Source organism: Stigmatopora nigra, chromosome 13, assembly GCF_051989575.1.
Source record: "Stigmatopora nigra isolate UIUO_SnigA chromosome 13, RoL_Snig_1.1, whole genome shotgun sequence".
Classification (NCBI taxonomy): domain Eukaryota; kingdom Metazoa; phylum Chordata; class Actinopteri; order Syngnathiformes; family Syngnathidae; genus Stigmatopora; species Stigmatopora nigra.
Genome location: NC_135520.1, coordinates 6,876,767 through 6,901,222, shown reverse-complemented (window position 1 = coordinate 6,901,222; position 24,456 = coordinate 6,876,767). Strand labels below are relative to the sequence as shown.

General features: G+C 41.6%; 4 protein-coding genes across 9 annotated transcripts in view; 3 read left to right on the top strand and 1 right to left on the bottom strand.

The window, feature by feature from the left end:
- Positions 1-1,839: 1,839 nt before the first annotated feature.
- trim9 (tripartite motif containing 9) lies at positions 1,840-11,817 on the top strand. 2 transcript variants are annotated; one of them, XM_077732087.1, is made up of 11 exons: positions 1,843-2,792; positions 5,033-5,128; positions 5,410-5,532; positions 7,852-7,962; positions 8,028-8,181; positions 8,430-8,575; positions 8,842-8,980; positions 9,622-9,651; positions 9,914-10,217; positions 10,546-10,708; positions 10,812-11,817. In XM_077732087.1, the coding sequence occupies exons 1-11, from the start codon at positions 1,917-1,919 to the stop codon at positions 10,887-10,889; spliced, it is 2,220 nt and encodes a 739-aa protein (XP_077588213.1). In that variant the 5' UTR covers positions 1,843-1,916; the 3' UTR covers positions 10,890-11,817. The 2 variants fall into 2 exon arrangements, with proteins under 2 accessions (XP_077588214.1, XP_077588213.1); XM_077732088.1 differs by lacking the exon at positions 9,622-9,651 and having other exon boundaries at positions 1,840-2,792.
- Positions 11,818-12,160: 343 nt separating this feature from the next.
- pygl (phosphorylase, glycogen, liver) lies at positions 12,161-19,195 on the top strand. Its single transcript, XM_077732086.1, has 19 exons — positions 12,161-12,508; positions 13,034-13,214; positions 13,514-13,617; positions 14,028-14,159; positions 14,388-14,499; positions 14,584-14,666; positions 14,739-14,876; positions 14,940-15,032; positions 15,235-15,381; positions 15,806-15,969; positions 16,430-16,544; positions 16,626-16,727; positions 17,057-17,204; positions 17,456-17,514; positions 17,574-17,715; positions 18,050-18,257; positions 18,323-18,457; positions 18,524-18,590; positions 18,673-19,195. Exons 1-19 carry the CDS (start codon positions 12,266-12,268, stop codon positions 18,859-18,861), a joined length of 2,562 nt encoding a protein of 853 aa, XP_077588212.1. The 5' UTR covers positions 12,161-12,265; the 3' UTR covers positions 18,862-19,195.
- On the bottom strand, positions 18,976-23,052 carry LOC144206893 (lysophosphatidylserine lipase ABHD12-like). 3 transcript variants are annotated; one of them, XM_077732113.1, is made up of 13 exons: positions 22,947-23,052; positions 21,444-21,629; positions 21,233-21,335; positions 21,040-21,159; positions 20,687-20,717; positions 20,574-20,619; positions 20,361-20,490; positions 20,214-20,251; positions 20,058-20,137; positions 19,907-19,989; positions 19,696-19,774; positions 19,512-19,639; positions 18,976-19,434 (listed from the first exon to the last, which is right to left on the bottom strand). In XM_077732113.1, the coding sequence occupies exons 2-13, from the start codon at positions 21,541-21,543 to the stop codon at positions 19,410-19,412; spliced, it is 963 nt and encodes a 320-aa protein (XP_077588239.1). In that variant the 5' UTR covers positions 21,544-21,629; positions 22,947-23,052; the 3' UTR covers positions 18,976-19,409. The 3 variants fall into 3 exon arrangements, with proteins under 3 accessions (XP_077588239.1, XP_077588236.1, XP_077588237.1); XM_077732110.1 differs by lacking the exon at positions 22,947-23,052 and adding an exon at positions 22,102-22,169; XM_077732111.1 differs by lacking the exon at positions 22,947-23,052 and adding an exon at positions 22,098-22,152.
- The window catches only part of nin (ninein (GSK3B interacting protein)), a 15,469-nt gene continuing 14,048 nt past the window's right edge, over positions 23,036-24,456 (top strand). The window contains exon 1 of one of the 3 annotated variants that reach the window (XM_077732078.1): positions 23,036-23,363. The gene's annotated coding sequence lies outside the window, so the exon portion shown is untranslated. The remainder of the gene's footprint in view (positions 23,364-24,456) is intronic. The other 2 variants (XM_077732079.1, XM_077732080.1) reach the window with 2 other exon arrangements.

Genomic DNA, 24,456 nt, shown 5'->3' with positions numbered 1-24,456 from the left:
ATTTACATAAAACAGTTATGCTCTTTTACATGCAAGGAAAAGATGCAACGTACGTGAACATGGTTTAAAACAAACAAAAAAATGACGTCTTCCTAATTTCTATTAATTTTACATCCATCACTCTCAGTACTGGAGAAACAAGAATAAAGAGGTTTAACGCCCCAAAATTAAATGCAAATACATGTATGTAGAAGCCATGTCTTTTCTTAATTACCATAACATAGTCACTTGGCAACTCATTTTTCTGTGCCAATGTCACGTCTTCAGTTTCAAGCAATCTTTTAGCATTTTTTAGCAAGTACTCTCAACTCAACTGCATCCACAGTTTCCAGATGGCTCGACATTTTAAGCACGTCACACGTCCTCTTCTTATTGCGTAACAACATCATGTTAAAACTGTCCTGTCTTTTGCGTAGTTTGGGTTGACGCATTAGCTGCACATAACGGATTTTTTAAAATGATTTTTGTCTGGTAGTATTTGTTTCTTTTTCATCATTTTAAACATTTGTTTATACTTTTGTGTAGTGCCACTGAGGGAAACACGAACTAGGCCAGATGATGAAGTCTCCAAAGTAATTAGAAGCCCCACTGATGGCTCCAGATGTTGACCAAGATCTTCCAGCAGCTGCCGTTCAGTTCTTTGGTGCCGGTAGGCTTGTTGTTCTTTGTCTTTAATTCCTTTTTCCTGTCTTAACGCTTAAAGTACTTTCTTTCCACGTGATGCAAATGAGTTTCAAACCAGTTCATTTCACAATTTTAAAGAGAAAATAAGAGAATAGTAGCACAAAAATTAAAAACGCACACATTACCCACAATGTAAACTGTTGAATTCACAAAAGCCGCAAAGAAAAAAAACACACAAAAAAATTACACGAAAAGATAAAATACATAAAAACCTTCTTTTCTAAAAATACAAAGTATTGGTCAAAACAGAAACATTCCAGAGAAAGCATCATGGCAAAAATGTATAGAAATTTTGCACAACTCAAGTATATGAAATAATTCAGATATATTTATTTAAAAAAAATACACAGACATAAGATGACAATGTAAAACAAAAGTTTACATAAAATGAGAAGAAAAAAATATTAATGATAAATGGGAAAAGGAGGTTATTCTCACTTGAAATGCAGAAGTACACACATGTCATCAGGATGCAGTCATCAACAAGCGTGATGTTCCAAATATAAACGGCAGCAACATTTGGTGCGAATTTACACAGAAATCCAAGCAAATATTGTTTCAAGGATCAACTGGCCATTTGTTGTTTGTTTGCAAAAACAGCCACAAGTTTGACGACTGAAGTTTTGACTGAAAAACACATTATGGGTTTCTCCTTCATTCTATCATTATACAATCAAGTTCTCAACTCACTAGTATACAGACTGGGTGAGGATGGCAGCGATCAAACGCTCTAACTTGAGCGATTTTATCCACTAAAATAATTTAAAGCCCGGGGTGAACGTGCAAACTCCACACAGGAGGACCGACCAGGAATCGAGCCCTCGAATCTAGAACTGTGAGACGACACGCTAACCACACATCTGCCGAGCGGCCCCAAAGATGTATACATATACAAAATATCCATAGTAGAAATGTCCCAGAATCAACAAGAAGTGTTTCAGAATGACCCCAAATCAACAAGAAGATGAACATTTATAGAAGAATCCAAGGATTCCAATTCAATTTGTCCAGAAATGTGATTTTCTATAATGTTATTATTGGCTGTAAACATTCAGCATGGCCCAGCAGGCGGTCCAATCAGACAGCGAATCGATTGTGTGCCGCTCGGCAATTGGCGTACAGCCATTGAGGCCCCTCCCCCTCCAATCCCCTTGAGTCCGCTGCACTTGCTGTTCATTCCTCGACTGTCAGCGACCGGGTGCGACTCGAAGCGCCCGCTTCTGGCCGCAGCCATGGACATGGAGGAGATGGAGGAAGAGCTCAAGTGCCCCGTGTGCGGCTCCTTCTTCCGCGAGCCCATCATCCTGCCCTGCTCGCATAACATTTGCCTGGCTTGCGCTCGCAACATTCTCGTACAGACGCCCGACACCGAGTCCCCGCAGAGCAGCCGAGCCTCCGGGTCAGACTACGACTACCTGGACCTGGACAAAATGAGCCTATACAGCGAGGCGGACAGCGGGTACGGCTCATTTGGAGGGTTCATCAGCCTGCCCACCACCCCGTGTCAGAAGTCCCCCAACGGGGTGCGAGTATTCCCCCCGGGTCCGGTGCCCCCCGCGCAGCCCAAGCACCACCAGCAGCAGCAGCAGCTGCAGCCTCCGACGCCGTTGCAAGCCGGCTGCCTGGTGCCCATCCCCCGTAACTCGTGCATCACGTGCCCGCAGTGCCACCGCAGCCTGGTGCTGGACGAGCGGGGTCTGCGCGGCTTCCCCCGGAACAGGGTATTGGAGGGGGTCGTGGAGCGCTACCGCCAAGGCCGGGCGGCCGCCCTCAAGTGTCAGCTGTGCGAGAGGAGCCCCCGGGAGGCCACCGTCATGTGCGAGCAGTGCGACGTCTCCTACTGCGAGCCGTGCCGGATGCGATGCCACCCGCCCCGCGGACCCCTGGCCAAGCACCGCCTGCTGCCGCCGGCTCAGGGCCGGGTTGGGGTCGGGCCCGGGCGCCGCGCCGCCCCCCGCAAGACCTCCACCTGCACGGAACACGAGCTGGAGAACCTGAGTATGTATTGTGTGCAGTGCAAGACGCCCGTGTGTTACCAGTGCCTGGAGGAGGGCAAGCACGGGACGCATGAAGTCAAAGCGCTGGGGGCCATGTGGAAGCTGCACAAGGTGAGGCGAGGCAAGGGAACCCATGTTGTTTACTCCCATTGATGGGGCGGGGGGCATACAATTCAAAGCAGGATCATTCTCTGTAAACTTTCCTTCTTTGGAAGGATTATACGTCAATGGAAGTAAATGAGTAATGTGTACACTTAGATATGATTACATTTTGGATGACATTATGAACGTATAGCATGAAAAAAATGTGTCTGATGGAACTTGACATTGACGGGTCTTGATTAAAAATTTCTTAGACATGACAAGCATTGAGAGAGTAAAAGGAACATGTCGAATTGTGGGACAGTGGTAGAGCATGTCTGCCTCACAGTTCAGAGATTGAGGGTTAGATCCCTGGTGGGTCCCGACCTTCCTGTGCATAGTTGGCCTGTTTTGCCAGTACCTATGTGGGTTTTCTCTGGGTACCATGGTGTCCTCTCAAACAACTGTGTGGTAGGCATATTGAACATTTTATATTAAGCTTAGTGTGAGTGCAAAGGTTTTTTTTTTTGCTTCATTGTGTCCTTCAATTGGATGGCAACCAATTCAGGGTGTCGTCACTGGTTCAAAGTCACTTGGAGTTTGGCTCCAGCACCCTTGCAAGTACAAGCATCCAAAAGAAACAGCTTTTTCTTTTACTTTTTTAAATTTTGTTACAAGTTCAGATGAATGCTAGAAATGGTATAATATGGCATTTGGAGAGAGCTGTGCACTTTTTTTGCATGGGCTGTATGTGTGATTTCTGCTCGGTCCGGCGCCATGGCAACTAAAAAGCTCTCTCCATCTTTTTAATATTCCCCTCTGCTGCGTCTTGGTCACGTAGGAGTCAGCTTGCCATTCTGCCCGCCCTGGATACGTGAAGGAGAGCCAGGGCATTCGTTGCATTTTTGTCAACTGTTTTTGGTGGTGCTTGAGCTGTCTTTATCAGACGGGCAGCCTCACTTAACATCGAAACCAGTTACAACTTATTTGCATTTTATTGAATCAAATACAATTGAAGAAATGCAACAACCTTCTCAAGATATTCTGATTAGTGCTGTAAGTTTATCATTTTTTTTTTACCTCACTCTGTAGGTGAAATCTACAGAAGATTATGGATTTGCTTCCATATCTCTACATTATTTTACATCAAACTTGTAGTCTTTTCCAAATAAGAAACATAAGATTTGGTTAAATTTTCAAAATCATTTAAAAAAATCATGGAAAATCCAAGAGCTTTTACTGTTTAAATATTAAATAATATTAGCTGGCATATTAGCTGCTAAGAGGCCCCAAATATGGGGATATGAATATGGTCTTAATAATGACTCAACTATCAAAAAGTTGTTGATAAACTGTATAACGGTTTTGTTCACAATTAGTCAAATAATCATGGCAGCCCGAAAGCTGACAATGTCACATATTGTCTATTATTATTACACTCTATTATTAGTATGATTTCATTGGGGGATTTGGCAGCTTCACAGTTGTTCATTATTGATGCTACAAATGATGAATTATGAATGTAACATCTTGTTAAACAGCCTGTCTGAATGTTTTTGCTAAAAAAGTAGTCAAATCAAATTTAATGGTGAAAAATGCACACTGTTCAAACCGCATTTCGACAACATGTAAGTTGAGTGTGCCCGCTTGTTGAAATGAGTGCTTCCCACCGGGTCACGTAACCTTCGCTGCACATATGGCGTACATGAAAATCCTCATCAACCCCCACCGCAAAAGCTTCCAAACACGATTGCTTTTGTGTAGGATTTCCTGTCACATGACTTTTTTTTTTAATCTTCCTTGACTGTCAAGCACACAAAGTATCAATCATCTAAATACGTACTTTTTTTTCCATCATAAAATGGATTGCTAACATTAATGTATTGGCTGGGATAGAATTGCAATCTATTTGGGGTGGGAGATCACTGTTTCTTTTTTAAAATTTCCCTTTTTTTCGATGAAAAAAATCAACCTAAATTAAAATAAACGATTGAAGATCAATGTAAAAGAGTCTTTTGAATGACATTTTTCTTTAAATCAACTAAAAACACAATTTACAGGAGGATTTATTATTTTTTGGTTTTAATTTGACCAAAAAAATTGAAAATAATACACACGCAATATAATACAATACATAATATTTACTATTAAGAGGGTCATAAAATGTATTTTTTTCAACAACTGAAGGATTAAACAACTGTCATATAATGTGGTGAGAACAGAAGTACTTTTGCCGATATACTGTCTTTATTGTGCTTTTTTTGACACAGGGTCAGCTGTCTCAGGCGCTAAACGGGCTGTCGGAGCGAGCTGGCGAGGCCAAAGAGTTCCTGGTACAGCTCCGAAACACCGTGCAGCACATTCAGGTAACGTTTACACCTGTCTTAGATAATGTCTAAACTCTCAATTTGAAAAAAAAAGGAAATGTTATTATTTATTTATTGCTTTGGTGAGATTGACTTATTCCACAAAAGTTCCAGGAACTTCAGTTCCAATTTTGTGAACAACAATTTGAATAGTTGTTGTCAGTATTGTAATCATCTTCAACCTCCAATTTCAAAATTTATAGGTATCATCTTTTGGGAGGGTTTTATGAACTTTTAGTTTGTGTCAGTTTTTCATAAGCTGTTAATTTTGGTTGAATCAGGAGAACGGCGTGGAGTTCGAAGCGTGCCTGGTGGCGCAGTGCGATGCCCTGATTGACGCGCTGAACCGACGCAAAGCTCAGTTACTGGCTTGCATCAACAAGGAGCACGAACACAAACTCAAGGTAAACATTATACCAGGAACACGGCAAAAATGGCACTCGGACAGCATAGCTAGCGAAGGGCAAAAATAAACTTGGCGGTACGGCAAGCCATCTGTCAAGATACCAAATTCGAATAAGCCATGAAATTTGCAGCTTCTGACCAAAATGTAACATTTGCCATTCATTTTTGGCCTATTTTTCTTTTGACATATTTTGTAGTTCTTAATACTTATTATTTGTATTTGGTGTCCAGTACATTTGTGCCCTACTTATTTGTTATTGTCATACCTAATTGTATTTATATTTTCCCCAAATATACTGGCTTAGTATATTTCTTATTATTTTGAACATATTTTGCTAATATTAGTGTTATTTTATATTTTTTTGAATCATTTTAAATGAAGCTTTTAACAATTTTACCTAATTCCTTTCTATTTTTGAATATTTTCTTGTTTGCAGTACTATATTCTTTGATATTATTTGTACTTTTTCAAATTCTATTTAGTTTTAATATTTGCAGATTCTTCCAAAGGATTTTTGCCTTCTCTAAAACTGCATTTGTTTAATATTTTATGCATTTTTGGGGTAAAATTATTTAAAATTTGAAATTTATTTGACATATCACCTATAAAATCTTTTTATTTCTTTGATTGCGCAATTTTTGTAATATTTTATTCAAATATTTCAATCTTCCAAATGTCAATGGGGCTCATTATTGCCATACAGTGAAAAAGAAAGCCTGCATAATTATTTCACACAAATTGCGATGACGCCGATTTGCCAAAGATTTTTTTCTGACATCTCTCGTAACTTGTTTAGTGGGAGGCACACGCGTTAGTGTTTCCAATTTCACGCTTGGACGTCGGCAAGAATCAATGTTTGGCGCGTGTAGGTGTTGTCAGCGCGCACAACAAAATCAATATACACTACACCAAAGGCTGTACGGCCGACACCAACTCCGATAGCATCCACACTTTTGTGAGCGCGCACGTTTGTATGTCTGGAAGTGGGCCGGCCCATCTGCCAATGTCCAGATTAGCCAGATTGCCTAAGCCTTGTCCTACAACGCACACACATTTTAAAACCCAACACAGTCAGAGTATTTTGATTAAATAGACTTGAAATGTCATGCAGTGTACTTAAATGAGACGCTGTCTCATTTTAGGGGCAGGGGAAATACGTCGTGCCCCTCTTTATACAGTTGTCAAGAGTTAAAGTGAAGTTAAGCCTTCATTTACATTGTTAGTGCGGCTTTGCCTGGTAAACATTCAAATGCACTTGAAGTGAGTGGCCATTTTACATTATGATCCACTCAATCTGACAATCTGACATTGAGTATAAAGGGGGTCTGTGGCATCAACCACCCCAACCCCTCCATCACCATCTCTTCGAATTCTGCCCAGCGACAAATGATAAAAGACTCAGGAGAGCAATAAGAGGAATGTGTGCCACAACGCTTGTTTAGGTTATGTTTCCTTTGCAGGATTTTGCCTCGCCTCGGCCCCCCTCATAGCCACGACCGGGTTACTGTTACCTAGCAACCCAATGGTCCAGCTCTATTCTGAGTGTGTTTGTGTGTGTGTGTGTGTGTGTGTGTGTGTGTGTGTGTGTGTGTGTGCACTTGTGTTCCACTTCAGTCTATTTTCCATAAGAAAGCTCTACGGACAGTAGCAAGCCTCCTCTGGCATAACGCGAAAACTGTTCACGCATTCCTGGACGTGAAACATTTGCCTGTCTTTGACAGTTTTTTGGCCTCACAGGATGGTTAGGAGATGCGCTTTGGATTGGCGATGAAGGTCCAAAAGGATTTAGAACAAATATAAATACACCTTCCATTGTAATATCCCCTTTTAGGTGTTTTTTTTCAGAGGATGTGAATGGATAAACTTGTATTTAGTTGTTTTATATGGGAAAAATTGATTTGAGAGTAATTTGACATCCGAGTTCGGTTCCAGAGCACATTAAGCTCGAATCTCAAGGTATTACTGTATATCTATATGTATTGTCTTTTTTCCTATGTATTTTTTTAATAGAGGTAAAAATAGTAATTTTTTTAAGTTAGTTTTCATTATTAGATTTTTATTTATATGTTTACAATTTCAAACTAAGACCCAAAACTTAATTAAATGCAATAATAACTTTTTTAGTTTTTATTGTGAGTTTTTTGTTTAAATACGCTCAGATTTTAAGCAGCTGAATAGAATCGGTCAAAAAACAGTTATTTCCAAATATTTTATGTTATTTTTATTTTGTTTTTAAATAAAAAAGGGAAAACACCTGTTTTCTATATTTCAATAAATAGATCCCTGACATTTATCATGGAAAATATTTTGTTTCCAGGTTGTTCGTGACCAGATCTCCCATTGCACGGTGAAATTGCGGCAGACGACGGGCCTGATGGAGTACTGCCTGGAAGTCATCAAAGAGAATGACCCCAGCGGCTTCCTCCAGGTGAGAGCTTAGATTTCCCGCGGCGACCACTCTCTGACAGGCCCTCCCGCCGCGCCGTTTGTCAGATCTCGGACGCGTTGATCCGGAGGGTGCTGATGACGGAGAGCCAGTGGGGCAAAGGAACGCTGACGGCGAGGACGACCAGCGACTTTGACCTGACGCTTGACAGCGCTCCCCTCCTGCAGAACATTCACCAGTTAGACTTTGTGCAGATGAAAGGTACTCCCTCTATTGGCCCGGATGCTGTATAGCAGCGGTTCTCAAATTGTGCTGCGTGGGTTCCCTTTACTGCACGGGTGTCAAACTGGAGGCCCGGGGGCTACACCCGGCCTGCCATGTTGTTTTGTCTGGTCAATTATTTGCAAGCACTTGATGTTTGGCGTTTAAAATGAACTCATAGACTGCCATTGATGGCGTTAGTTGTCAAATCAAAGCGAGAACAATGACTGTCACCGTTTTATCCTCAGTGCCTTCAGCTCCAATGCTGCAGCTCGAAGAATGCTGCACAGAGAATAACAGCGCCACGTTGTCATGGAAACAGCCGCCGCTCTCCACAATCGCCGCCGACGGGTACATCTTGGAGCTGGACGACGGCGAGGGCGGACACTTCAGGGTAGGCAAAATCAAGCTGTTACTGCTGAGCTACATTGCAAACTAAAAAATAAACCCTCCCGCGTCAAAGAGATTGGACATCTTTTGCTGCCAATGCCAGCCACTGAGTTAAATATACCATTTAGTTTCGTATTGACATCATTTTGCAGTTGGCCAAACGTCCCGCTCGCTTCCTGACTCACCAACGTTCGTATTTATTAATAACTATGTGGGCCAAATGGATTGCGCGGCACCCTTTAAAGCGCCCTCGTGTGAACCCCTTTACAGGAAGTGTACGTGGGGACGGAAACCATCTGCACGGTGGACGGCCTGCACTACAACTGTACGTACAAATCCAGGGTGAAGGCCTACAATGCCACCGGCGTGGGACAGTACAGCAAGACCCTCATTATACAGACGTCACAGGGTACTGAAACGCATCATTTTTCTTACTTTTTTTTTTCCACCCGTATACGGAAATAATTGAGAAGCACTGTTTAAGTCACCACCTCCATCCAGTGGTAAAGTCGAGAATACAACAGAATTCAGGCTAAATTAATTTACTACTTCTTTATAGGGTCATAATCAATAATATTTTCATCATATGTTGCAGACAAATTAAAAGTGGGCACTGGGCTACAGTTGACCTCAAAATATTCCAAATCCTTTTTTCAGCATCTTAATTGGATTTTTTAAATATAGTGTTTTTTTTTCATTTATATAAAATGGGATAAACAGGAGTACATACTCTCAAGCAATTAAATTTTTAAATTGTGACCAATCACTTGACTTCTGCAGTTGCATACTTCATTTCAAATGAGTCACGCTTTCCTCCTGTTTTAAATGCACAAGTGAAGTTTTGAACACAATTCTTAAAAATGTGTGATTCTACCTTATTTATGAACTTTTTTGTGACACCAAGCATGAAAGTAGTGCTCGCTTTCATCGGCTTGTAGAAAACAAAAACAAACACGAAAAGTCTTCCCGTCGTGTTTGATTAGGTTTTGTTTTGCTAAACGCTGCTTCCATGCTCTTTCCTTTCTCCCCTACCGACAATGCGCCTCGCAGCTGGACTCCCTCCATGTGATATGCAATCAGGTAAGCAAGTGCCCAAGTTGCAGGCATGTCGTCGCCGCTTAAAAAACTTGCAAAAAATAACCAATTATTCAAATATTCATCAGATATTGTCTCATTGCCTCCCCTAATAACCACTAACATACAAACAAATTTAACTTGTTGACTGGGAACTCTGTTATTTTTGTTATTATGCCAATAAAAGTAGAATCCAAATATTATAGTGTATGATTCAAAGTAGTGACCCAGTCTATCCAATCTCTCTTCTCCCGGTGGTGCGTCGCAGTGGCCTGGTTCACCTTCGACACGGCGTCGGCGCACCCGGACATCATCCTGTCCAACGACAACCTGACAGTGACGTGCAACAGCTACGACGACCGCGTGGCCCTGGGGGGCGCCGGCTTCTCCCGCGGCGTCCATTACTGGGAGATAACGCTGGACCGCTACGACAACCACCCCGATCCCGCTTTCGGGGTGGCGCGTGCCGACGTCCTGAAAGATGTCATGCTGGGCAAGGATGACAAGGCCTGGGCCGTGTACGTGGACAACAACCGCTCCTGGTTCATGCACAACAACTCGCACACAAACAGGTAAGCCACACAAACGTTTCTTTTGCCAACTATCACAGCTTTCGTCCACTATGGGCACTCATTTAATTACTTGGTTGCCATTGAGGGCGCTAAACGTTCAATCCATCAAAACAGTTGAGAGTGTTAAGTACTCATTTTCCGGACGGCTTATCCCCACTAGACTCGCGGGGGTGCTGGAGCCCATCCCATAATAAAACCATCATTATTGGTGACACGTACAGTATGTGGGTATTATGGCTTGGGCCAAAATGTGCCAGATTTTTAAGGGGTTCGTCACATGTACTGTAAATAATTAACTTGGCGAGGGCCCTTTTTTTTGCGGGTGTAGGACGGACGGCGGGATAAGCAAAGGCGCCACCATTGGCGTGCTACTGGACTTGACGCGCGGGATCCTCATCTTTCTCATCAACGACGAGCAGCAGGGTCCCGTGGCTTTCGAGGGTCTGGAGGGGACCTTCTACCCGGCCGTCAGCCTCAATCGCAATGTTCAGGTAGGATTTTTAGCCATATTTTGAAAATAATTGAACACGAGTATACAAGAAAAATCATGAACACTCAATCAAATAACTTTTTTATTTATTTTTTTATTTACAGGTGACCCTGCACACAGGCTTGCCCATCCCGGATTTCTACAACCCAGGCGAGGTGGATCCTGCCACCCACATGTGTTAAAAGGTTCCCACCCTTGTTCACTTTGCAAAACACAACAAGAAAGCGCCATTATGGACTCCTAGAAAATACGCTTTTATTTGTGCACTTCTCTTTTCGACGTTTGCCGTGGCTTTTTGTACTTGGTATCGCAAAAGAGTGTAAATTTGCCGTTTTGGGTTGAATGGCTAGCTATATTGAGCAGATGAGTCGTTTTAGTTGCTTAATATGTGGTGTTTGAGATTCCAATTTGAAGGGATAGATAGTTCATTTTTCTCCCAGGACACACTTAGTATGGGATTGATCTTGATTAATATGTTAAGCAAATCCAGGATTCACAAAATAACGACTCTTTGCAGAAGACCAAGACTTCCCACAATTGACAGGCGTATCGTATCCAACTCATCCATACATACGGTGCTATATCCTGCTTTATATCACTGTTCCAGTTGCTGCTACTTCTCTATTGGCTACAAAGCTTACTAGTTAAAAAAACTATCAGATATATTTATATATTTAGGATATATTTGTACACTTTAACTCATTGGCTTCCATTTGCCTCACATTCCAAACAGCTTGGATGTCTATCAGCATCAATGGCAGCCGGGATATTATCATGAGATGTGTATTTTGTTTGTTTCCTTGATAGTGGGATGGTGTTTTGAATTGAAAAATGGGTTTACCAGCAGATGAATGATTGGTCTAGCGCCGCTTTTTCAGATTTAATATTGCACAGTCGCTGGGCGACATTAGCCATATATATAGTATAAACATACTGTCTATTGAAATGTACACGCGTGGGATCATTTATGTTCTAATTTAATACCATGCGATGATGATGCTTTATGTCCCATTTCTGGATGACTGCAATATGATGACGATTTGAGCCTATTTTCAGTCTGTGATTTTGTGCGTATGTAAATATTCAATAAATGGTCATGCTGATGAGATACTTATGATGGGATTTATTATATATAGTACTGCAGTCCAGTTCTGCATCCTGATTGATTCAATGTTGATTTAAATGTAGTTGAATGACAAATTCTGATTAGAATGCGTAATATTTGGAGTTATTCTATATGGGCTACATAAAAGCTCTTGGAATAGGAGTCAGCGATTTTGATCTGTGAAAAAGTACTTTTATGCAAAACAAATCACCTGCCTAGGGTTCTGCTTTAAGATGGCCGTCAATTTTTGACGCCACTGCTTTGAGGAATTTATATATCTCAGTTTATTTTAACGTCACGTGACTAACAGCTCGACTAAAGAGCCCCTCCTTCCCAAATGACGGCTGATTTCCTCCTCCACTCGGACTTCCACACTCGCCAGTCACCGAGTGACAGCAAAGAGACAGCCCGGACTCCAAACACTCTTGGCGGACACAAGGAAGTGAAGAAGCCATGGCCAAACCACTAAGCGACCAGGAGAAGCGCAAGCAAATCAGTATCCGGGGTATTGTCGGGGTGGAAAATGTTGCCGAGTTGAAGAAGGGATTCAACCGACACCTGCATTTCACGCTGGTTAAGGATCGGAACATCGCTACGCCACGGGACTACTACTCCGCCCTGGCCCATACTGTCCGTGACCACCTGGTGGGCCGCTGGATCCGGACACAGCAGTTCTACTATGAGGCCGACCCTAAGGTACACAAAGTTGGAGCAGTTATATTGAGAGAACAAAAACTTTTAAAAAAAGAAAAGTGACACTGGCATTTTATTAGTTGCAGGTTGGTTGCAGGAGGGTCCAAACTTTCTTTTTTTGTCACACAATTTGGGAGAATAAAATGTGATTTCATAAAAGTTAAATACCTGTGTGGAGTTTGCATGTAATCCCTAAGCTTGTGTGGGTTTTCTCTGGGCATATTCCAATTTTCACCCACATTCCAAAAACACACATGGTAGGCTGGTTGAACACTTTAAATTGACCCCGTTGGCTGGCCACCAATTGAGGGTGTGGAGGCTCGTGCCCAAAGTCCGCTGGGATAGGCTCCAGCACCCCCTGCGACCCTTGTGAGAATAAGCAGTTCAGAAAATGAACAAATGGTATCTTGTGATGAAGTCCACTATGCATTGGCTCCAATTCAAGATAACTGACAAGTAAATTCCTTCCTTCGGGTGCGTCTGGTGGTGCTAACTTCCTTTTTGTTGTGCGTATTTGTGCAATTCTAGCGAGTTTACTACCTCTCGCTGGAGTTCTACATGGGCCGGACGTTGCAGAACACCATGATCAACTTGGGTCTGCAAAACGCCTGCGACGAAGCCATCTATCAGCTGGGCCTGGACATGGAGGAGCTGGAGGAGGTGGAGGAGGATGCCGGCCTGGGCAACGGAGGACTGGGCAGACTTGCAGGCAAATATAAATAGAATTAGTAGTCCTAATGGGACCTGATGGGACGTCCATCGCTGTCAATGGTAGCCAATGAGCTAAAACAAGAAACGTTTTGGTCATTTTTTTTTACATTCTATCATTAAATACATTTTTATGAAGTTTAGAAATATACATCACACAAAGTACTGCTTTTGTAATAATTAATGAAGCTGTTTTGTCATGGTCAATTTAGTCAGTATTAATCATTAAATTTTTCACTCTTAGCATATCTTTTATGCATGTATGCTTTGTCTAATAAATTTTTGTTTTTTGGCACACAGCTTGCTTTCTGGACTCCATGGCTACCCTGGGATTGGCAGCCTACGGTTATGGGATTCGCTACGAATACGGAATCTTCAACCAGAAAATTCGGGAAGGCTGGCAGGTCAGCTCTACAAAGTGCAGCGCAACTCTAATCTAGACTCGCTTTTCATTTTTATGACGAAATCAGGCATGGGGCCAAAGTAGACTCGGTCATTTGGAGGCAAGTGATAATCATTGACAGTAATGGAGCAGACGGAAAAGGCTTCTTTTTTTTGCCCTTTTGGATTCATGTGTTTGCTTTTCAATGCAAACATGCACTTTTGCACACAATTGAATACAATAGAAAGATAAACTATATAAATTCATTATTTACACACATTTTTGCACTATGGGACTCTCATGACTGATTATTAAAATTGGTTTGTTAACCCAAACGATGAGAAAAGCCAAGCTGATAAACGATAATCATTGAAAGGATAAAAATACCCATCCCTAACCCATTATATTTTTCCCTGTCGATTCCTCCCGTAGGTTGAGGAAGCAGACGATTGGCTGCGTCATGGCAACCCCTGGGAAAAGGCCCGCCCCGAGTACATGCTGCCTGTTCACTTCTACGGACGTGTAGAGCAGACCGAGAATGGCACTAAGTGGGTCGACACGCAGGTATTAGGATATTTCTTATTAATCTATAGCCTCCACTAGATGTCCAATTCATTTGAACTGGGGGTCTGGCAGCGAATGACCTTCTTGGTTCAACTGGATTAGAGATATATTTCTTATATAGCAGTGAATGAGTTAAAGGTAGAGAGAAAAGGCTTGAAAATGTTCTTTAAAAAAAAAAAGCCAATTTCTTGCTGGCATGTTTGACCTTTTGACCTTTGACCTGTTGAGGTGGTGTTGGCCTTGCCGTACGACACCCCCATTCCGGGCTACATGAACAACACGGTCAACACCATGCGCTTGTGGTCCGCTCGCGCCCCCAATGACTTCAACCTGAGAGACTGTGAGCGTCCGGCCACTTGTGCAAAAGTCTTTCTTCTTTCCTGTTTCGTGATCTTGCAAAATTGACATTTTTGTGCTTTTGCAGTCAATGTAGGCGATTACATCGAGGCCGTCCTGGACCGCAACCTGGCAGAGAACATTTCTCGAGTGCTTTACCCCAACGACAACGTAAGAGCTGAAATGTACTTGGCACTTTAAGAGGCTGGAAATGAAACTTCCTTTGCGTCTTTGTGTTTGGAGTTTTTCGAGGGCAAAGAGCTGCGCCTGAAGCAAGAGTACTTTGTAGTGGCCGCTACCCTGCAGGACATCATCCGTCGTTTCAAAACCACCAAGAAGGGGACACCCGAGCGCACCTCCTTCGACGGCTTCCCCGAGAAAGTATGACACTCAAAACCGGAAGCAAAAATTTTACTTCCATTCTGATCAATGTTGTCACTGCAGGTTGCCATCCAACTGAACGACACCCACCCCGCCATGGCCATCCCCGAGCTGATGAGGATCTTTGTGGACATCGAGAAGCTGGACTGGGACCAGGTATGTTGGGTTTGCCACCCATTGGAAGGGGAAAAAAAGTTTTATACATGCATTAAAATCTGACAGTTTTTAAATGAGAAGCCTATAAAGGGTTAAAACAATTGATTGGTTGTTTAGAAAATCGTAAAGCCACTGGAAAACTAAGACATTTTCCTCTTGGATTGCTGTTTCTAATTATCAATGGAATTTTTGTTTGTGGCAGGCATGGGATCTAACCAAACGCACCTTTGCCTACACCAACCACACGGTCCTCCCCGAGGCACTGGAGCGCTGGCCCTTGGAGCTGATGGAGACCCTCTTACCGAGACACCTGCAGATCATCTACCAGATCAACCAGATCCACCTCGATGTGAGTGCGTCGTTGGATAAAATGTGGAGAAATGGCAAAATTTGAAAGACAAATATTCAAATTTACTGTAAGAACAGTAAAATGTGTTCAACTATGTCAAAATATTTGTATGGAAAATTTAATTCTGTACCTATTGGACCATATGTTTGACACCACACTACTAGATGATAGAAAAATATGAAGACGCAATTTGAATATTTTTAGCGTGGTGGATGGTAAACTCATCCAACTAAAGAAAAAGTCCTTCTTGTTTGCATGTGTCTTGGTCTGTCATGGCTGTTTGATTTTTTAGGTCAATCCCACTTGCACAAAAAGTGCTTCAACAGGTTCCAAAATATCTTGCCAAACAAGAATGAAATGAAATATGAGTACATGATGCAAATTTTAAAAAAAAATGTTTACCCCCTTCCAAATTCCCACACAGAGAATCGCGGCACTCTTCCCCGGCAACGTGGACAAACTGAGGAAGATGTCACTGATCGAGGAGGAGGGAGGCAAGCGAGTCAATATGGCGCACCTCTGCATCGTAGGCTCGCATGCTGTCAATGGAGTCGCTAGGATACACTCCGACATCATCAAGACGCAAGTGTAAGTGTGGTGCTTTTATTTGGAGCTTTTTCATGAGCAATAATTGGTGATACAGAATTTTTTTTCCAGAATTTCAAAAGCGTTTGAACTAAAAGATGACCTTGTCAATCGATATTTTGTCAGTTGATTAGATAATTTTGTCATAACCCATATTTACACTCAGTTTGTGCTATTTTTTTAATTGTGAAATTTCTTTTTTTATATTGATCCGTCAATTTTTTTTTGTACGTTTCCTTTTGTTACTTCTTTATCATTATTTTAACAGATTTTATTCTGGACACAACATTTTTTTGCGCTTCCTAAAAATGTATCCAATCAACAAATTGAGCAAACGCCGCACCGGTGTGTCGTCATGCGAAACCGCAACATGAACACATCTCCTCTTGCAAACTCTCAACCGTAAAGCACGTGGCCACTTGTTGCCAGGCAGATTCTGACCACTGTGTCTTTCTGCTCCAAGATTCCGCGACTTCAGTGACCTGGAGCCAGCCAAGTTCCAGAACAAGACCAACGGCATCACTCCCAGGCGCTGGCTGCTGCTGTGCAACCCCGGACTGGCCGAGCTCATTGCCGAGGTCTGCCGTGGCTCCGTACCAAGCACTTTGGGCTATCCTCACCCCTTGCACACTCTAATCTATATCTGTGTTATTGCTTAGGTGATTGGTGAGGACTACGTCAAGGACCTCAGCCAACTGCAGCAGCTGAATGCCTATGTGGATGACATTGCTTTTATTCGGGATGTCTCCAAAGTCAAACAGGTGAGAGAGGTCACATGACTAATCCAACATTTAATCAAGTATTATTTTGTTAGGCAATTCGATTTTGAGGGTTATGACCCAACTGAATTAGCGAAAAACTGTATTTTTATTCCCTCAAGTCATATTTTACATTTGTGTGATGTCTGTTGCTGTTAATGGCAGCCAATGAGTTTATTGTTTTTGTCTATACTTTGTTTTATACTTTCTAAAATGAAAATTGTATTCTTATTTTTCATGTATTTTTATTTTTTATGTTGTGTTTTAAAATGTTATGGTGAGAGTTTATTCGAAATTCTTTCCATTTCTGTTTGTGCTTTCCTGTCACGCAGGACAACAAGGTGAAGTTCGCTCAGTACCTGGAAAACGAGTACCGAGTGAGGATCAACGCGGCGTCCATGTTTGATGTGCACGTGAAGCGGATCCACGAGTACAAGCGCCAACTGCTCAACTGCCTGCACATTGTCACCATGTACAACCGTGCGTATGCCGATCTTACTCGTTATGACCACAACACACTACCTTTTATTACAAGTCCAAACAAACGCTCTATTTTGGCCTCACGCAGGGAACTGTGGGAGGGTCTTGACTACCACACATACGTTGACTTTGTCTCTTCTATTACTCAACATGTACCTGGCCACACTTATTTATTTACTTGAGACCATGCAATGACTTGATAAGGAGAAATTGTATCGACACTGCTAACGAATTGCTTGTTGTTTCCGCAGGGATCAAAAAGAACCCGTCTGCACCTTTTGTACCTCGAACAGTGATCATCGGGGGAAAGGTTGATATTGCACTCGATCCCGTGCAAAGAAATGTGTAAGCAACTTCTGCCTCCTTCAGGCCGCCCCTGGGTACCACATGGCCAAGAAGATCATCAAACTAATCACCTCCGTGGCGAGCGTGATCAACAATGATCCGGTGGTGGGAAGCAAGCTGAAGGTCATCTTCCTGGAGAACTACAGAGTCTCCCTGGCCGAAAAAGGTTTGCACTCTTTTCGGGTTCAAACGTTCAATCCAATTCTATTAAATGTCCTTTTTTAGTGTGCAAAAGAAGCTAATTGAAGGTAAAATATGATTTGATTTCATGATCATAGCCCTGTTATTGTTTAATTATTGGTTTGGCTATGACTTACCGTTTGTATGTTTTCAAACTATTTAGTAACAAATATACTAATGCTTTGAATTTGGCTGCTTAGGTATAACTATGTTCTCCGAATCCTCCTGTAGTTTCTATCATTGTTTTTTTTATTAATATGACCTGGCTATTATTTTTAGTATAGTCTCAAATTATTGCCTGGATGTCTTTTGTGGGTCAGTAATCCCAGCTACAGACCTGTCGGAGCAAATCTCGACCGCCGGCACCGAGGCGTCGGGTACGGGCAACATGAAGTTCATGCTTAACGGGGCGCTCACCATTGGCACCATGGATGGCGCCAATGTGGAGATGGCCGAGGAGGCCGGCATTGAAAACCTCTTCATTTTCGGCATGAGAGTAGAAGATGTGGCAAAGATGGACCAAAAGGGGTACCAAAAAGAAAAAAACACTTTCTGTAGTAACAGCAGAGTCTAAAGTTGCTTTTATTTTAAAGATACGACGCCATGTCTTACTACAACAAGATCCCTGAGCTGAAACAAGTGATGGACCAGATCACTAGCGGATTCTTCAGCCCCAAAAATCCCGATTTATTCAAGGATTTGACTGAAATGCTTTTCAAATATGACCGGTGGGCTCATAGCAATACACCATTTTTATATTTCCACATATCCAACATCACTGTGTTACATTTTAGGTTTAAAGTATTTGCCGACTTTGAAGCGTATGTGAAATGTCAAGAGAAAGTCAGCCAACTCTATCAGGTGATGTGGACCACTTCCCATTGAATTTTATCCGCGTCCAATCCAAACAAATCCATCTTGACCGGGGGAATTTATTCTCCAGAATCCAAAGGAGTGGACTCAGATGGTAGTGAAGAACATCGCAGCGACCGGCAAGTTCTCCAGCGACCGAACCATCACTGAGTATGCGACTGAGGTGTGGGGCGTGGAGCCCACTGACCTCAAAATCCCCCCACCCAGCGAACCCCGAGAGGCCATTGAGAAAACAGCCCGAGAGCTCAAGAAAATGTGAAAGTTATCATAGTCTTCAATGGCTGTTTTCAATAGAAATGTTCATCTTCTACTAACTACCACAATGCGTAAACTGTGAAATGGTGCCTTCTCACCTCAAAAAAAAAATGGCAAGAAGTAGTAAATTCACTTTATTTTTACCTCATCAACATACCTATTTGTCTGTTACAGTTTTTTCACTTTTTCATTTCATACGGGGGACTGCGAGGGTAAAACATTGTCTTCCTATCCATAGCATGTGGCTACTGTAATATTCACACCATAACTTGCTACTTTTTACCCCCACTTTGAACACTGGCTGATATTTGAACAAATACAATTCTTGTAAAAATGCAGCTAGCCGTGGCTTATTCATTCTCGTACTGCTTATCCTCATGTGGGTTATGGGGGTGCTAGAGAAAAATACGGGGTCTCTTTTACACAGTGACAGATGGTAGAAAAAGCAACTCACTACTTTATTTTGGTGGGTTGAAGGAATTAAATCGAACCAGTCGTTGTGAAGAAAAAATGTTGATGATGAGTTTGAACTTCCTGCACACCTTGTGTAAGTCAGGCTATCTTCTGGAAAAAATCCCTGTGACCAGAAGTAGGAAGAATATGACTGTTTTTTTTCTTTTTTAAATTACAGGAATGCCGCATCAAAAGGCTCACCTCACTGACTTGACCAGGTCGGGATCCAAGTAGATGTTATTGTGGGACAATTGGCGACTGGCCGGGTAAGAAATCATCTGCAGCGGAACTTCTTTCTCTCTAAACGTCTGTGCTGCTATCTGATACAGCTGGAAGGGAAATGAAAGGCTGCTCATCTGCATTTCAATGGAAAACAGGCTTCTACCTTCTGGCCCATTGCGTATGGAACCACATTGTCGTCTTCTGCGTGGAGAAGGAGAAGTGGGCAGGTCAGCACCTTTAAACTGAACAGAAAAATGCAGGTTTCATATTGGGCTGGCATGATTAATCAACTGTTATTTTAATGGCGATAAAAATCTTGGGGACCCATTGGTGGCTCTTTTTCCTTAATCAAGACATTTGATTGGTCAACTCACTTGTCTTCACTTGCGAACAGAAGCTTGTTGGCCTCCAAAATGTCCCCCAGGAAGAGTTCAATGCCTGGTAAGAATGTGTAGAGCTGGCCCCATACCAGAACATATTTTGACACATGCAAAAACACCATAAACAAACCTCAAATTGTTTCACCTTGGCCAGAGGAAAGTGAAGAACCGCCTCTCTTATATTTGTGAAAGGAGCCTCAAGAACGAGGGCATCCACTGGGGACCCTGCTCGGAAAAAAAAATATTAACAGTGGTGCTCTGTGTCAAAAGTTTAGAAAGCGGTGACACAGGAGCAACCCACCTTTCTCTTGCAGTTTTACAGCAGTGTTACTTGCAACCCTTGGAGGAAAAAGAATAACTTGTCAAATTCGCTGCTTAATGCAATGCAACTAAACAATCAAAATTATTGTTTTTGGCACACGTAGGTCAGATGGGAGGAAAAACGTACCCAGAGCCGAGTGAGTGGCCCCACAGACAGACCAAAGACCCCTCACTACGCCGCTTCGCCCATGTATACAGATGGAGAGCGTCCGCTGTCACGCCGTGTTCACTGGGCTGCCCCGTCGAGTCGCCGAAGCCTAGGTCACGAACCAAATGGCAAAGTGAAATAAACCTCTCAGGTAAAGTAAAAACACAAAACAAAAAAAATCAGTGAGTGTACCTCTGTAGTCCAGAGAAAGGACATGAAAGCCCGCGTGGCTTAAAACCTGCAAAAATGTCATGTGAATATTAACAAAACTTTGAGAAGAATATGAATGACTTGTGAAAACAAACCTTGACCAGTTGCACCCTGTGGTTTTTGGCCCTAAAAAGAAACATAGACAAAGATTTCAGAGTCACCCACAATTGTGTCCAAAAGTTTTATCTATTTAGATAAAAAAATAATAGAAAAGGATATGCAACAGGAAATTTAAAAAATGATAATATATATATATTTAGGTTTTTATTTATTATGTTTGAATCATGTTTCTTGAGCAAACAATTAAGTGAAAAACATTTAATGTGATTTTTAATTAAAATATGTTGATAAAAAAGGAAAAACTAAATATCCACATTTTATTCTTTAAAAAATTCAATTGACATATATGCACTAAGTGTTTTGTATATAATAAATGGTATTTTTTGACCTAGTGCCCACGTTGCCATGGAGATAGACGATAATAGGACTTCCGTTTCCTAGAGTTCTTCTGTACCACTCGGGGTCCTTCCCCTCCGCTTCATCCCATTGGCTGGCAGGAAGTGTGTGCCTTGGGGAGAAAAAAAAAAACATACTATCAAATTTTGCAGTATTTCCAAATAACATAGGATGGTTTAATCTACCATACGCCCAGACGGATGCCATCTTCCGGCTCCAGGTAAAAGTTGCACGTGTGGTTTAGAACCTTTTCGGGATGCTCGAGATCCACGAAATACGGAATCTTTACTGCAAAATAGTGCACCAGGTTAGCAACTTTAACAAACAAGACAGACACAGACTTTTTTTTGAGAGCCAATCAATCACAGGATGAATTTGCGACTATATTGTACTCACACAAATGGGCAAAGATGGCGTAGGCCAGTGTCCAAGGGAAGAGGTAGCAGATGACTGGCACTGACACATAAAGAGCCAGTGCAAAGAATACCACCTTCATTATTCCTGACAAATTCGACCAATTTCCAGCTGGAATTTTCTTGATGCCCTTCAGGTGTGTTTTCTCTTAAAAAAGATGGATGGTATCTGAAAAAGGGCACACAAATTAATAATTGTATAACTACTAGTGACATCATGAGGTCTAAAAGTTATTTTTGGACTACAAGCCCAGACTTTTTTTCTCTGATTTGATCAATGTGGATAAATTGCATAAACTACAGTCATGATGTAAATTAGAAATATTTTTAGATTTCTGATCATGGGTGAAATATATATCTACAGGGGGGCTAAGACCCCCCTGCCCTTCTCTTCCATATAACCCAGTGACGCCCCTGAATAGACTTGAATGAATCATTGAACTGAATAATGTCAATTATATTTTTTAACGCAAATTATACTTGCCGCATATCATTTTTGCTTTCCATTATTGTTCAGGACAACAAGGAAATAATCAAAATGTATCAAAGAACATAGTGACAGTCAGTCGACAACATAGTGCAGTTCTACTCTAGTGGGTTTTAGTTTAATTAAACAATGAATTAATAAATAAAGTACCCACAAAGTCCGTCAAAACGCCGAGTGAGTTAGGGTGGATGGAATCATAGTTGGCATATATATAAGGCTAGATGTCTATTGTACAATGTAAGTCAAAGAGATTAGGCGTAGTCACTTGTTTGTCATTTTGCGTCAGAACCAATTGCCCAATATTATTATATGCGTAAACTAATAAGGAGCGTTTACTTTGAAATACATGGTTGTACAATTTTAATTGGTTCCTAAATGTCTCTGATTTTCATAAACTTCAAAAGTCTATCACGTTTACGGCACATCTAAATAACTATATCTTTTTTCTAGCTTTCACTCTGATTCATAGTCACTTCATGACAGTTAATGCAACAAATATAGAGAATGTTATTGGAGAGAAGTGATCATCCTTCCACTGGAATGAAGCCCACCTTAGAAGGTCCCCGACGCAAGATGGCCAACATTTATTTGCTTATGCCCTACTGATCTTTATCCTTAGCATTACGTTAATGAATGAAACGATAACACTTAAGCGATTGGACAAAAGGCATTTGATTGAGTTTCGCAGCACCAATGGTGAATAGTAATGAAGCCAAAGATGCGGGCTTTGAACCATTATGGAAGCACCAGATCTTTAGGGTAGTTTTAATAGTTTTTAACTTATCAAATTAATGCCGATTTAAAACCAACCACGTTGCCATTATATGGGATTTTATTAATTTCATTAACTAACTTTTTGCCATGATTGTAAAATGATGAATTGTGCCTGAAAACTAATGTCGAAGTTCTATTCAGGTGGATCTCAATTTGGGAAATTCACTCTGGGTTAGCAAACATGGTTATTAGATGGGCTAATGTTGATTTAAAAAACAAACAAACCTTTTTAAGTAGACTTTTTGGAGTTTTTAGCCCACTGCGTCGGCAATTTTGTGACCAGTAACAGCCGGCTGATCCTCCACGGGGAACGCCCCTTTCTCCATCGACCGATTTTCAAAATCGCCAGCAGGCGCCGAGCAGACAAGGCCAAATGGAGAATGACCCACGCCTAAAACAGCCCAGATTGAACCGATGATCAAAAACACCCTTCCTCGTTGTTGAAAACAACTCTTCAATCGGATCGGATCGCCGTGAAAAACGTTCAAGATTGCGATCGCGAGGAAATCCACGAAGACGCGCTTTTTTTTTCGTGGACAGCATGTGTGGAAAAAAAGCACGCTTCGTTTTAGCGGAAATTGTTTGAATTTCTCCCCCACTTCACGTTTGGACACTATAAAGTCGTCATTTCAAGCTAATCAGGTGAGCGTGTTTTGTTATACAGTTGAAAGTTTGTTTAGAATATTGTAGGGCAAGTGACTATTTTGGGGGATGCTCAAACTTTACTTCAAAAATGGCAGTGAATATTCATTGACGGCAAGGGATGTGTCAAAATGTTTTAACTGAAAGCAAATCTGTTTTTTCAATCACTTTTAATGACAGGCAATTAATTAAACGGCCCAATATTCTGAGTTTTTTTATGTATGGTAAATTTGATCTGAAGTGTCAGATTGTTATTGAAAAAAGTAAGACATGATATGATACAGGCCATTATATGTCCTGGTAAAAGCATTTAAAGTATGAAACATTGTTCAATGGAATTATTAAAATATTTTGTTTTCTGTAGTGGATTGTGTTACTTCAAGGTATTTGTTGGGTTTGAGCACAAAAAACGCAAAATCAACAACAAATTTAATATTTTTAATAATATTAATATCATATTTGTATATTGACAGAAGTGTCATACTTTAACTTGGTAGGTTTGTCAAATTTTCAAAATGGTTCCACTCCAAACACCCTATTCAACCTTTGGAGAAAGAAAATCCTGAAATTGTCTTTCATTCCTGATTGTTTCATAAACCCATTCATCATTTTAAGTGCATTTTTAACATTTTTCTCTTACTGTTTTGGTCTTGTAATAAGCCGAGTGGTTTACTTTGACCTGCACCAGCTGTCAGTCGTCGGACTTTCGAGATGCTCATTTCTTCCGGCATTTAATCGGATGTCATCTGCCCGTTGATCCTAAGAACTACGCCATGGTGCGCGTGCAGCATACTGATTTAGGCTTTTTGGAAGACCCCTATTGTCCTATGGACGTGTGTTGGGGGGCCACCTGATGAGTGCGTGCATATGGCCAGCTGCATAAGTGGACTGACTGGCTGCAATTGTATTCCAACTGGTGTCATTTTCTCAAAGTCACCTTGCAGTTTTTTTTAGGCCACAATCATCCGGATAAATTATGTGGAATTATTTCCAATTGTTTTTTCAGTCAACCTAACCCTAATTCAGAGTCACTGTCAAACCTCGGCAAATTAGGCCGAGTGGCTAATCAGTTGTAATTGGATCAGGCAAAGTC